This window comes from Pistacia vera, unplaced genomic scaffold (genome assembly GCF_008641045.1).
Source record: "Pistacia vera cultivar Batoury unplaced genomic scaffold, PisVer_v2 Contig529, whole genome shotgun sequence".
Taxonomy (NCBI): Eukaryota; Viridiplantae; Streptophyta; class Magnoliopsida; order Sapindales; family Anacardiaceae; genus Pistacia; species Pistacia vera.
Genome location: NW_022196367.1, coordinates 576,877 through 591,054, shown reverse-complemented (window position 1 = coordinate 591,054; position 14,178 = coordinate 576,877). Strand labels below are relative to the sequence as shown.

Below are 14,178 nucleotides of genomic sequence, written 5' to 3'. Positions count from 1 at the left end.
AGTATTTATTCTATTAAGATACTCTTTTTTTCTTCACTTAATTTGGAAACAAAATTAAATTTTTTTTTTTTTCCTTATTTTCAAATTAATGTATTGGACTTCTAATCTTTTGATGTAATTTGAATCAACAACTTATAAAGGAAAATTAATTAATTAATAATTTTATTTTCTATTTAAAATAAACAAACAATTAACTTCAAAAAATATAAAATTGACCCAAAACATTGGTTAGTGCATGAATCACATTAGTGTCCTATTTAGTAAAAAAAAAATATTATTAACCTTCCTTAAATTTAATTGAAAAAAAAATGTTTAATCCATTAATTCTAAAATTCATTAAATATATTCACTAAAATTACAAATTACCATAAACTTTATGTTAAAAATCACCACAAATCTCCCAAGTTTAAATAAACCCCATTATTTAGAAATTTCTTAGAGAGACCTATTTTTATTCTAAAAAATTATCGTAAAATCGTTGATTAAAAATTGCATAAGTCTACCAAAATCCTCTTAATGTATGCTTTAATTTGGTACAAAAAAAATTATTTATTTATATTAAAAAACTTCATTATTAAAGGTCTCAATTAACATAAATAGAAAAATAATGTGTTTATTTGTATCTATCAAAATGTAGGGATTCTATTATCATCGAGTCTAACATTAGGGACCAAAGAACCTTGCTTCTCATGTCATTTGACTATATAAACACTCTGCTTCAAACTTAAGTTCGAATGATACCATATTCAAATCACAAAAACCGCTCTGTCGTTTTACCAAAACCTCACTTTTCCCACCGTCGTTTTGACCGAAAACGATGATCGAATGCAGCGTTTGTCACTCAAAGATCGAACTACACACAGACGGAGTGTCCAAAGCCTACGACAAACGCCGAACCGAAAGCTTCTCCAAAACGCGCTTCCTCCACGTCGCTTTGGTCGTTGGCGACTGCGTTTTGGTCGGTTTACAGGTCAATCAACGAATTCAAGCATTTAATTTTGCGTTTTTCCGTTCAATTTCGATGTAATTTGCATAATGTAATCATAATCGTTTGGTTTTGTTGCAGCCTGTGTTGGTTTATGTGAGTAAAGTTGATGGAGGCTTCAAATACAGTCCGATTAGTGTCAATTTTTTGACTGAAATAGTGAAGGTTCTCTTTGCTGTTGTTATGCTCTTGCTTGAGGTAATTTTATTTATTTATATTTTGTTGTTATTTATTAAAAAATAAAAAAGAATAAGTTTTATGTATTTAGTTTGAAATTCTGTTTATGTGATGTTGTAAATTAGATTTATATATTTTATTTATGCTGTTTCAGGTAGTATAATTTTATTTTTTTATATTTATTTACGTTTTTTTATAAACCTGGAAACATGAGAATTTTATTAAAAAACATTAATGAAAACTGGTTATAAGTTTGATCTATTTTTAAATTTTAATTCTGTTTATCTGATGTTAATGTATTAATGTGAATTAGTTGATTGTGAGAAGTTTTGAGAAGGAATTAATTGTTGGGAGTGAAAAGTAAGAACAGCATTAATTAAATTTAAAATGAGTAAGTTTTGGGAGTGCTTTTGAGTTAAAACGCTTTTGATAAAAGTGATTAAATGCACGTTTTTGAAGGATCTTATGATGTGGATCTTTACAACGCATTTAAGAGTCCTTTTCTTATCTAACATGTGGACTTTTAGTTCAAGAAAAGTAGGTCCTGTGTGGCACCGTCCTTTTATTGAAAATTGGTTTCTAAAATGGTACATATTTGTTTGTAATGTGTTTTTATTTCTGTTTTCAGAAAATGAAAAATCCTGTTTTCTTTATTTATAAGTGAAAAATAACAATATTGGGATAGCAACTTTTTCATAGTTTTTCATTTTCAAGATTCATATATTAATGCCCAAAAGCCTCTTAGAGATGTTTTATTTTTTAATTAATTTTTTATTAAGTTATTTTAGTTTGACTCCTAAAGTTTTTAAAAATATTAATTGAGTATTCTTATAATATTTGAACTGAGCCAAGGAAATGTATTCACTTGCTAATATGTTAAATTATAGTTTTTGTTATTTTCAAAAGCTTTACAAAACACATTTCACTATTTTCATTTTCAAAATGGATGTTTTAAGGAAATGATGTAGAAAGCATTCTAACATCTTAAATATAAAATTAATTAAATTACTTTCATTTTCAAGTTCATTTTTTTTAAACAAAAACACAGAATTTTTCCCATATTTGTCAAATATTCTTTAATAAGCACTTGATATTTTTTTGATAGATAACGTATCATTTACCCCTTGAGGTTTAGCTTTAAAATAATAAAGTCCACAAATTTTATTATTTGTTGCATTAACAACATGTTTTAAAAAGAGAAATGTGAAACTATTGTGGAACACATGTGAGTTGTTTTACTTTGGTTAGTAACAAAGTTTCTGCCTCTTTTGGGTTGCCATAACCTATATAACTCAATTAGGTAACATTATATTTATATTCCATAAGGAGTATTATTTTAAATTTAAAAACCACCTAGAAGAAAACCATTTTGAAGCAAATTGGAAGGACTGCTGGAATTAGCCAGATTGACCTACAAGGTTAGCTAATGATTCCAAGCCTTGATCAGTAGAGTAGTAGCAATGCATTGTGGATAAGCGTCCCTTTTTCTTATTTCCTAATGCTTTTATTGACTTAAACTTTTGTCAGAAATTTTTCTTTTAATCTTTTATCAGCAAATATTTGAGATCTTGTATCTTATCCAATTCTTTTTTTCTTCTTTTGATTTTGTTTCAGGCTCAACATAAGAAAGTTGGAGAGAAATCTCTTCTCTCATTTTCCACCTTTGTACAGGTAAGAGATTATTTAGTACTGCTACTTTGAGTTATTTGTAATATGAAATATCAAGCCTTATTGATTATATAACATTTTATGCCGTGACTCCTGATTTTGGTGAAACACTAAAATCTGCCATAACTCAAGCAGAATAATAACTTCTGATCGTACGGTGCCTTTTTCCTTCTTTTACATTTTTGCAGGCAGCTCAAGATAATGTGCTTCTTGCTGTTCCTGCTTTCCTATATGCTATCAATAATTATTTAAAGTTCATTATGCAGGTATGTATATTCTTTTTGATAAAAGCTCAAAACTGAAGCATTATACTTGCTGAATATTTACTTAAAGTCTAAAATGTGTCATGGTTTTGTTTAGGCTTGATGTTTGATTACTGTTGACTTTTTTAAGTATCCTATTTATGCTTTTTGCAGCTTTATTTCAATCCTGCGACTGTGAAGATGCTGAGCAACCTGAAGGTATTTGCTAGTGATGCAATATGCTCAGAATCATAACAATATTTGCTGTGGGGCCTGATTTATTCACAATAATATTACTCATAACCAAAAGTTGGTGCCTAGGACAGATAATTCCAGTATATTGACGGGGGACAAAGTGTTCAACATTTTGAGTTTACTCTATATTCATCTTCCTGCATCAATATTAAATATTTGGGTCTAGACTTATTTAGTGAGTTATTTAATATAACTTCCACTGCCTGTTCTGTGGACTTGGATTATAACAAAGTTGTGGAAAGTTGTGATTGCCTTAAAGGTTGTATTGTCCCTATCTTCCTTTTACAGAAGGACAAAATAATTTATACAGTAGTTTTTAATGTTTCATTTTCTTAGCAACTTTTGATGGCTCACAAACATATGCAGGTTTTTGTGATTGCTCTCCTGTTAAAGATAATAATGAAACGGCAGTTTTCTATCATTCAGGTTAGTTTACATTAGACTTCTGTTACATATTATTTGGATTATTAACAACTAACCTTTGTGTGTCATTTGTGTGTGAATCTTTGTGTGTTCTGCTTGTCTAATATTTGTTTATCTATTACTTAACAGTGGGAAGCTCTTGCTCTTTTGCTTATTGGAGTCAGTGTGAATCAGTTGCGGTCCTTACCAGAGGGTACCACTGCTCTGGGTATTCCACTTGCAACAGGGGCATACCTATGTACTCTGATATTTGTAAGTATTCACCATTATGGTATTCTTGGTTCAACATGTCTTTTTTTTTATTGCCTACAAGTATCTTCCTGGAGAATTGTCAACACTGTTGTAAAATCCCCCAAATTTCAAGATGGTGCTATAAGTTCTAAAATTAGTAATAATATAAAATTTAAATTTCTTGTTTAATCAATGTTTGAGTGCATTCATGGTACAGTCAAAATAATATATGCTGGTTATTAGTGTAAATGATATAAAGGTATGTCAGGAGCTTCATAGAAGAACCAGAAATGTAGAAACTGCTGACTGTAAACTACAATGACTTTGATAAGTTCATTGCATGCAGATGAATATTACCAGTCAAAACTCAATAAACTGTTCAGTAGTTTCTGAATAAAACCAGAAGTATTAATCCTCTGAGTTATAACAAAATAGATTAGAGATTGTAAATTTTTTATATTAGGCTAAATGCTCTGGCCGAGATCGTCTAGATATGCACAGGATTATCTCTTGGTTTTTATGGGACTGAACTACCTGCACAGTTTACTACTCTTAAAATATTTTGTCATTCTGAATATGTTTAATTGCAGTGACAGCCATAATCTCTTGTATAAATCTTCGATTAGGGATACAAAATCTATCTTTGTTATTGTGGGTGGCATATTGTCCTTTTGAAATGAGATCAATGTTACTTTCCTTCTTTTTCATCCCAAATGATGTTTGCCTTTTTTTCTTTTCTCAGCAATTTTGTATTAATCTGTTATAGAAAAATGTAGAGCCTAGAGTGTGATGTTGATGTATGTTTTGTGCTAGAGGGCATCATATGGTGAAAAGCTAACTTTACAACATTGATACAGGTCACGATTCCATCTCTTGGATCAGTTTATAATGAGTATGCTTTGAAGAGTCAATTTGAGACGAGCATTTACCTTCAGGTGAGTTTCCTATGCTGATATGACATAGTAACTGCTTAGTGCAGGAGGCTGTTATGTAAATCTCTTTTCTGTTTAGTACGTGACTGTCTCCATGAATATTCATTCGTAAATTCTTACATACTCAAGTTGGCACACTGTGGTGGTTATTTCTGCCTTCTAGCCTTTTCTGTTTCCTCAAATTTTTGTTGTGTTAATTCATATGGATTCATGTTTGCCTTTCTTAAAGTTTTTATTTTTGAATATATTTATTCTTTTACTGAAAAGCTTTCTGTTTGTCTTGCAGAACTTGTTTCTGTATGGATATGGTGCGATATTCAACTTCCTAGGAATTGTTGTTACTGTTGTTTTTGAAGGTAAGGACATCAAATATGCAGTTTAAGAAGCCCTATTGATTCATTTTAGAAGTATGCAATTGCATGGAGCTTTTGATAGATACACAAGCTTTTTGTGTAAAATATCTTAATATATTGACTTCTTACATTACTAAAGGAGCTTTCTGTACCCAGATTTTTGTTATTCTTTATGTATATTCAGTATGACTATGTGTTCATGAGCTTTAGATAGTTGAATTAGACTGGAAAGAGTCGAGCTTAAGGAAAGTCCGTTTGTTTAATTTCAGTCCTTTCCATGTACACTTTATCCTTTTCACTTTTAACAAATACAAAAGCTTGTTGCTTTAATTTCTTGTATCTCAATGTTCTTAGGTACCAGTGGCTTGGACATCCTGCAAGGACATTCAAAGGCTACCATGCTTTTGATATGCAACAATGCAGCCCAAGGGATTTTGTCATCATTCTTCTTCAAATATGCAGGTGATTAATCATAAATCAATTACTTCACATTTCATAGTAACTTAAAAGAAAATCAGTTAACCATAGCCCTGCAATTGAATGCTTTTAACTTCGACTGCTCTTTCTTTTTATGGTCGTAATTCCAAACTTCTATTGTACTATGATTGTCATAGGCGCTCCATAACCAGTGTTTATGCTTTCTGCTAACTGTGAACCCTCCTTGTTTCCTTGGTGGTTGAGACCTCATATTGTACGCTTAGTGGTTGGGTTTAAAGGATGGCAAAAAGAGTGGTGAAAAAGTTAAAGAAGAATTTTGTGAACTCAAATTTTCAATATCCCCTCCAGTCTTTTTCCTGATGTGAGCTGCTGAGGTTTGATTAAGTGGAATGAGATAGAAGGAAGCACCAAAAAAGAAACACAAATAAATCCACAACTGAATTAACCAGCTGCATATTAACATGCCATAGAAAACATTTAATATCTATCTACTTTATCGTCTATATTAGAATTAGACATCTAAAAGAAGGCTTTGGGGTTTTAAGCTATGAACTCTAAGCATTAGTGTTACTTCCCACTCTTTCGAGGGGAATAGGCATCTTATCCAATGGAGACGCCACCATTCTCTTGGGGCAGGGATGCCATCCGACTGGTGGAGCGCCACAGCACAGTGGTGCTCCAGTAAGAAAGAAGAAGCCATTTAGCTCATCAGTCATCAGTTCAGGTCTGCTGTGGATTAAGCTTATTAGTCTTTGCCTCAGCTTGAACATGGTTTTCAGCTCCTTAGAATTGCAATTGTTGGGATTCACTTGCCTATCTGAACTATGATTAAAAAATGAAATAAATAAAACTAAATATAATATTGCTAAGTATTTCTTTAATGTACCATTAGTGTTCATGTCATCTCTTACCATTTCCTTTAACATTATTATGTTTAGGTTAACAAATTTAAGTTTTAATATGATTCTTGCAGATACAATTTTGAAAAAATACTCGTCAGCTGTTGCCACAATATTTACAGGATTAGCATCTGCTGCAATGTTTGGTCATAGCCTGACTATTAATTTTGTTCTTGGAATCTCCATTGTTTTTATATCTATGCATCAGGTAATTTACATAGACATCTCTTGAAATCAATCTGTTCTCTTATTCTAGAAGTCAAATTAAATTTACTGCAGATGAGATAGGTTGTTTATTTGCTATGAAAAATCAGCTTATTTTGTTCATTTTTATTTTCAGTTCTTTTCACCTCTTTTGAAGGTTAAAGATGAACCACAAAGAGGCGGTCTGGAAATGATAGACAGTCAGATAAATCAGAGGTAGATGATTGTTCAAAAATCCTGATTTTCATTGTATATGGGACATGGAAATCTTTTTTTGGTGTTATGCATTGATTTTCCTTTAAAAAGTCGCTTTGCTAAGCAAGAAATTTGAAATCATAATATTTATCTTGTGGCTCCGAAAATTGTGAATCTAGGTCAAAGGATACATCCTTCATAAATATGGCAGCTGGGGCAAATGAAGAAGTAAGAACTTCCAGGACAGCTTCTCGTTTAAATATATGACGTCGTCTTCGTGAGCTTATAACCGGTACAATAGTGTTTTATGATGACATTTTATTTTTTTTCAGGCTAGCCATCATGTTGGAAACGAGGAGAGAACACCACTTCTTCCCATTTAAACATGTCAAGAATTTTGGTATGGATCTGCACTATTTTTTCTCACGAGACCGAAATTTTTAAATTATTTCAATCTTTCTGAACTTAAAATTAGTTGATATATATAAGGCCATCCCGTTTAAATCCTTGACATCACTTCAATTAGCCATTTAATCTGTTACAAAATCCAATTTCAGGATTGCTATTGGAGTATATGTATATTACCAAGGCGAGATTTTCAAGAAGATAAGAGTAGATTATACACAATTTTTAGCAACTCAATACAAGTAAGCAATGCTCTAAAAGATATTATTTTCCGGGTTTCGTTCATCATCGATATCATGGAACCACGTTTGAAGTATTCAAGATTCACACAGTTAGACTTAGGCCATACTTGAGTTACTGAAAAAAAATAGGTTATCCGCGGGAATATGTTGCAATACAAGAGCTATTTCTCTTTCTTTGAAAAAAAAAAAAGAACTGAATCCAGTCGGTAACGTTATCATATCAGTATGATAGTGTTGCCCACACGAGTTTAGTTTTCTACTGAAATTATGGATTTTCTAGCCTTGTAAATGTTTCAGCTTACATAGTATCAATAAAACACAAAAATCATGCATTTTTCTCCTCTCTGAATGTTCTGATTTGATTACAGATTCACTGTTTTATCAGATTTATTAATGTTACTAGAAATAACTGGATTTGATATAGAAAATGGCCCCAAGGTTGGAGGCAAAGTTGTAGAATTGTTCGATTTAAATTTAGAAAAATTTATGCCAAATTATTTTGATTGATGTAATGGTGAAAGAACATTTATCAATTAAAAAAGGAGTTAAGTAGTTAACGCCTTTTCCCACCCAAGTTTTGCCTTACTGACAATTTCCCACCCAAAAAATTTTAAAATATCACTTATCCTCTTGAAGTTTATATTCTGTTATTACCCAAAATCGATTCCGACAGTGAAAATTCTCTCCGTTATCATCATTTGAACTTCTGGTTTCCTCTCTACAAAACTCTTTTCACTTCGGCATCTGATTTTTTGTCGATTGCGGGTTATCACAAAGCTAGGGTTTTTAATTCTTAGCTTATTTTTGGTTGATTCTAATGACAAATATTCAATCGGTCACCATTTACCACCATTCGATCCATCGGTCTCCACTTTACAAAATCCATTTAACTTTGGCTTCTGGTAATTCGTCAAACATTGGTTGAGAAAGTAAAGTGTTTTTTAGTATGAATGGAATATAAACTTTGGATGTGAATGTTGTATTTAGAAACTTGTTTGGTGGAAAAATGTTATTAAGGCAAACCTTAGGTGGAAAAAGTCGTTTACTCATTAAAAAAGTTATAATAACACATCTAATAATAGTTATAAGATAATTAGAACTATGAAATGTAATTTTTTTTTTTTTTTTTTACTTAATGATGAATAAACAAATGGTGGTCAATTTTTCCTGTTATTTTATTAGTGACGTATCTAATGGTAGTGCATGAAGAATATTAAATTTAATTAAAAAGTGGCGTCCATTAACATTATTATATGTGATTGATATCTGTCTCCCATTTGAACTAATGCAATTAATTTAATATAATAAGAAGACGTGTCATTTCCTCANAAAAAAAAAAAAAAACCTGAATCTAGTCGGTAACGTTATCATATCAGTACGATAGTGTTGCCAACATGAGTTTAGTTTTCTACTGAAATTATGGATTTTCTAGCCTTGTAAATGTTTCAGCTTACATAGTATCAATAAAACACAAAAATCATGCATTTTTCTCCTCTGTGAATGTTCTGATTTGATTACAGATTCACTGTTTTATCAGATTTATTAATGTTACTTGAAATAACTGGATTTGATATAGAAGATTGCTTTGTATTTTCGATTTTAAGCACCTTGGATCGATTCAGTTCAACCCGATTGATACAGTTTTAGATTAGATTAACATAAATTTTCGGAAGCAAAATAATTGAGAAAATGGCCCCAAGGTTGGAGGCAAAGTTGTAGAATTGTTCGATTTAAATTAAGAAAAATTTATGCCAAATTTTTTTGATTGACCTCAGTACGATTGATGTAATGGTGAATGAACATATATCAATAAAAAAGGAAAGTGAAGTAGTTAACGACTTTTCCCACCCAAGTGTTGCCTTACTGACAATTTTTCACTCAAAAAATTTTAAAATATCACTTATCCACTTTAAGATTATATTATGTTATTATCTAAAGTCGATTCTGACAGTGAAAATTCTTTCCGTTATCATCATTTGAACTTTTGGTTTCCTCTCTACAAAATCCTTCTCAGTTCGGTACCTGATTTTTTGTCGATTGTCGACTATCATAAAGCTAGGATATTTAATTCTTAGCTTATTTTCGATTTATTCCAATGACAAATATTCAATCAGTCATCACTCACTATCATTTGATCCATCGGCCTCTACTTTACAAAATCTATTTAACTTTGGCTTCTGGTAACTCGTCAAACATTAGCTGAAAAAGTAAAGTGTTTTTGAGTATGAACGGAATATAAACTTTGGATGAGAATGTTGTATTTGGAAACTTTTTTGATGGAAAAATGTTATTAAGGCAAACCTTGGGTGGGAAAAAGTCGTTTACTCGTTAAAAAAGTTATGATAAGTTGATAACAAATCTAATAATAGTTATAAGATAATTAGAACTATGAAATGTAATTTTTTTTTTTTTTTTTTTTTTTTACTTAATGATGAATAAACAAATGGTGGTCAATTTTTCCTGTTATTTTATTAGTGACGTATCTAATGGTAGTGCATGAGGAATATTAAATTTAATTAAAAAGTGGCGTCCATTAACATTATTATATGTGATTGATATCTGTCTCCCATTTGAACTAATGCAATTAATTTAATATAATAAGAAGACGTGTCATTTCCTCAATCGCCCATTCTATTCTGAACCTCTTCCAGATAAAGTATCTATTCCATTTGATAACTAAATATGGGCTCGTTTGGTTCAAAATTTGGGGGTTTTGGAAAAAGTTTTTTAAAAAAAATTAAAAAAAGTTAAATTAGGTGGGTATTACGATGTAGGATTTATAAATTAATAAAATACCCCATATGTTTGTTTTTTTACAAGATACCCCCTATAATAAAATATTAAAAGTTAACAAAAATACCTCTAACCCACCCTCAAACACCTCCAGTCGGCCACCACCACTGGAGGTGGCTGGAGTCGCCTTATGGGCCCATGACCGGCTGGATCTTGTCGGTCATGCGCCGATATGGCCTTTTCCGACCAGATCCACGGTGGATCTGGCCGACAAAGGCCAGATCTACGGCCAGATCTGGCCGTATTTGCTCTCAACGACGACCGTTTGTTGGCCGTCGTGACCGACTATTACGGCCAAAGATCTGGCCGTCAACGGCCAGATCTTTGGCCGGCGATAGTGGCCGGAATCTGGTAAATGTGGATTGTTGGGGTGTTTTTGTAATTTTAAAAAAAATATTTAGGGGTATTTAATTAAATGAACAAATTTAGAAGGTTTAAAAAAAATTGAATAATACTGAAAATAGTATTCCCAAAAATGAGAGTTTTTGGGTATTTTACTGTTTAACTTTTTTGGAAATACTAAGAGTAGTATTCCCAATCTTGAACCAAACGAAGCCATGATGATTACTAAGACTGTACCTGTGTGTTTTTTTTTTTTTTTGAATTTTGAGTTTTTATTTTCTGTTTTTCTGAAGAATATTGAAAATAATTAATAAATGTGAAAAATGAAACATGTTTGTCTGAAAATAATATTTAGAAACGGAAAAAATGAAAATGGTGTTCGATATATTATCTAAAAATACAAAGAAAGAAATATAAAATGCATAATGGATAAAATTATTACAAATGATCATTTATTTTGTTCATTTTGAAGAGTTTGTTTTAAATATGTTAATTGTTTATTATTTTATTCAAATTTTTAACTTATTATGTCAGTTGTGGACTCATGTTCTTGCTTTTTCTCAAAATTTCAAGTTCAATTTCACCCAAAATGGTATACGAGTAGCATCCTTACCTTTTTCAATGCGTTAGAAAACGAAAATAAAATGTAAAAAAACATAAAAAAACAAGCCTTAATTCTCTGGTATAATCGATACAAAGTTTTTTATGAACGGAGCAAAATATATTAACTAGTTTGTTTGCAAAAAAAAAAATAAAAAATATCCAGCTACTAGTTGTCGATCTTTGGTTCATAAATTATAGAACGTGTGTATTTGAGGGTTTTCAATGTTTTGAATATAAAGATCATCATAAATGTACTTAACGCTTCAAATCAATTAGGGTGAATGTTCATCGGGGACAACTTCATCTATTAGAATCTAAAGATGACATGACACAAAATGAATGTAATAATACACATAATCAATTCAATTAAGGAATAAGGTTGTCTGTAAAGTAATTATTATAAAGAATTTTTAAAAATTAAATAACAATTTTGACATCTCATGAGTTAAAAAAAAAAAATGTCGAAATGAAAATATATTTTATTTCTTTACTTCATAGTCATACTAGATGGGGCATTATATGATGAAATATATTTGTAGAAAAATTATAATAATATATGTCATTAAAGAAAGAGGTTCCTAATTTGTGAATTTTGCTGTATTTTATTTTAAATTATTGGAAATTACATGAAAAAATCTTTTTAATGATTTTTTGAAATTAAAAAATATATAAATAAAAAATCATCATGTTCTTAAACCAAAACCAAGGGACTCCCACATAATTATCCTTTACTTTAGCACGTCAGTGCAATCCTTCCTTTCCTTGCCACTTTCTCAACCTCTTATTCTTTATTCCACTTTGGATTTTCAATTCTCAAATCAAAAGTGCTTTTTAACTTGTTCAACTAAAAAACCCATTTGGTCGGAATTATCTACCGATTAAAAGAGTTTACCTTTTTAACCTAAAACCTCATTTTAAGAAAAGTTGTTATAAAAGCTTTATTTTTATTATATCTATTATAAGAAATTTAACTTCCATAAGCTTTATTCGAATAAACCCTGCCAAACGAACCAACAATTTATTTAAAGACTTGTTTTTAGCTTATTTAAAGTATTGAAATATAAAAAATATCCCCGTACTATCTTATAAATTTGTGTCGGTTTTTCTTATGCCAAAACCTATTTTAGTAATTTAAGTCTGCAAAACTCTTTTATATTTTTGTAATCCCCTTTCACAACTCTGACATGGTAGTAGTTCGCAATTGGTCTATTCATAATGGATCCCACATGAGTCTCGCATAGGTCCCATTAATTAATTATGAGTTGACCAATTACGAACTGTCACATTAAGTTTGTAAGAAATGATTGTTGGTGTAATATTACTCTTTTTAAACTAGCCCGTTAGAAGTTATCTTAGACATTTTATGTTAATAAAATATATTCTAATATATAGAACCTTAATGTATTTAGAAAATTATTGATATTAGTAACTTACTAATACTGTATATATATATTTATGATAAAATTAAAAAAAAAATTGAAAATAATTATTCACAAAATTAAATAGTTTTTTTTTTTTTTAAATTTCGACAGCAACACCAAAGAAGCACTCAAGTAGAATTTGAAATGTGTTTTGAGTCAAAATAAATTTAAAAGTGCTTCCAAAATGTGTTTTTTATTTGTCTTATGATCGGAAAGAATTTTGTAGAGTAGTAGTAATATTCTTGCTTCTCCACAAAGCATTTTAAATATTTCTTTTACTTTTAAATGGTTTTTCACATCTCATTATTCCAACCAAGAATTATAAAAATAATTTAAAAAATTAACATTGCATATCTATATTAATATCAAGTAATGACAAGTATAATTAAGATAATGAAATGTTTAATAATTATTAAACTATAAATTACTATATGACGACATATTTAACTCAAAATTACATTTAACAAAAAATAAAATCACAGCTCAATTGGTTTTTTTTTCTAATAAAAATAGGTTGACAAATACTTCTCAAACTTTTTTACAAACGTTGACATGACAGTTCGCATTAAGACAAACAAGACTTATTGCGAGCTGACATGCCGCATTTATGGGAGGAAAATTAGTGAAAAGAGTTTCTGAATGTAATATTACTGTTTTTTTTTTTTAAATAAAACACCTCAAAAAATTATTCAATACCTAACTATTTTTTTCATCAAAATGAACAAATACTACTATTTTCTCATAGTTTTTCATAGATAGAGTCGATAATATGCTTATAATATTACATCAAAGTCCATTTGTAATCGGAAAATAATTTTCATAAAATGAAATATAATTCAAATTTTGAGTTATATGTATTTCAACATTTTTAATATATAGATATACGCTTGATATATTATTAAAAATTATTTTTATATTAGAAACTATAAAAAGTAAAAAACTATGGAACAGTTTAGATAGTTTGTTTGTTTTGCATTAGTTTTAGTGGGGGTGTTTAGTTTCGGGTACCCTGCACTTTTTGAGAACCGAAACCAGAACCAGACCGACGGTTCCTTGAAATTTGGAACCGGAATCGGAACCAACGATTCCGGTTCCTAGGTACCCATAATTATAACCTATAACAATGGTTCCGGTTCCCGTTCTGGGTACCTGAAATTATATGACCTCACAAAGTTTTAAATAGCAAAAAAAACCCTTAAACTTACAATACCCCCCAACCTGACACATGTTAACAAAAATAAATTACAAATTATAAATTCAAAAAATACAAACTCATTACTTTGTAAAGGTAGATTATCAAATGTCAAACCAACTTATTTAAATGTTATGAATATAATATAAATGTATTCACATATTTTTTCTACAAAAAT

The 14,178-nt window shown here is 30.1% G+C and overlaps 1 protein-coding gene across 1 annotated transcript; it reads left to right on the top strand.

The window, feature by feature from the left end:
• The first annotated feature begins 746 nt into the window (after positions 1 to 746).
• Positions 747 to 7,990, top strand: LOC116107200 (CMP-sialic acid transporter 2-like). The gene is made up of 15 exons (XM_031393508.1): positions 747 to 970; positions 1,067 to 1,183; positions 2,777 to 2,833; positions 3,019 to 3,096; positions 3,247 to 3,291; positions 3,694 to 3,753; positions 3,880 to 4,002; positions 4,839 to 4,916; positions 5,200 to 5,269; positions 5,621 to 5,728; positions 6,678 to 6,811; positions 6,944 to 7,023; positions 7,182 to 7,230; positions 7,335 to 7,402; positions 7,560 to 7,990. The coding sequence occupies exons 1-14, from the start codon at positions 818 to 820 to the stop codon at positions 7,383 to 7,385; spliced, it is 1,203 nt and encodes a 400-aa protein (XP_031249368.1). The 5' UTR covers positions 747 to 817; the 3' UTR covers positions 7,386 to 7,402; positions 7,560 to 7,990.
• Positions 7,991 to 14,178: the final 6,188 nt, after the last annotated feature.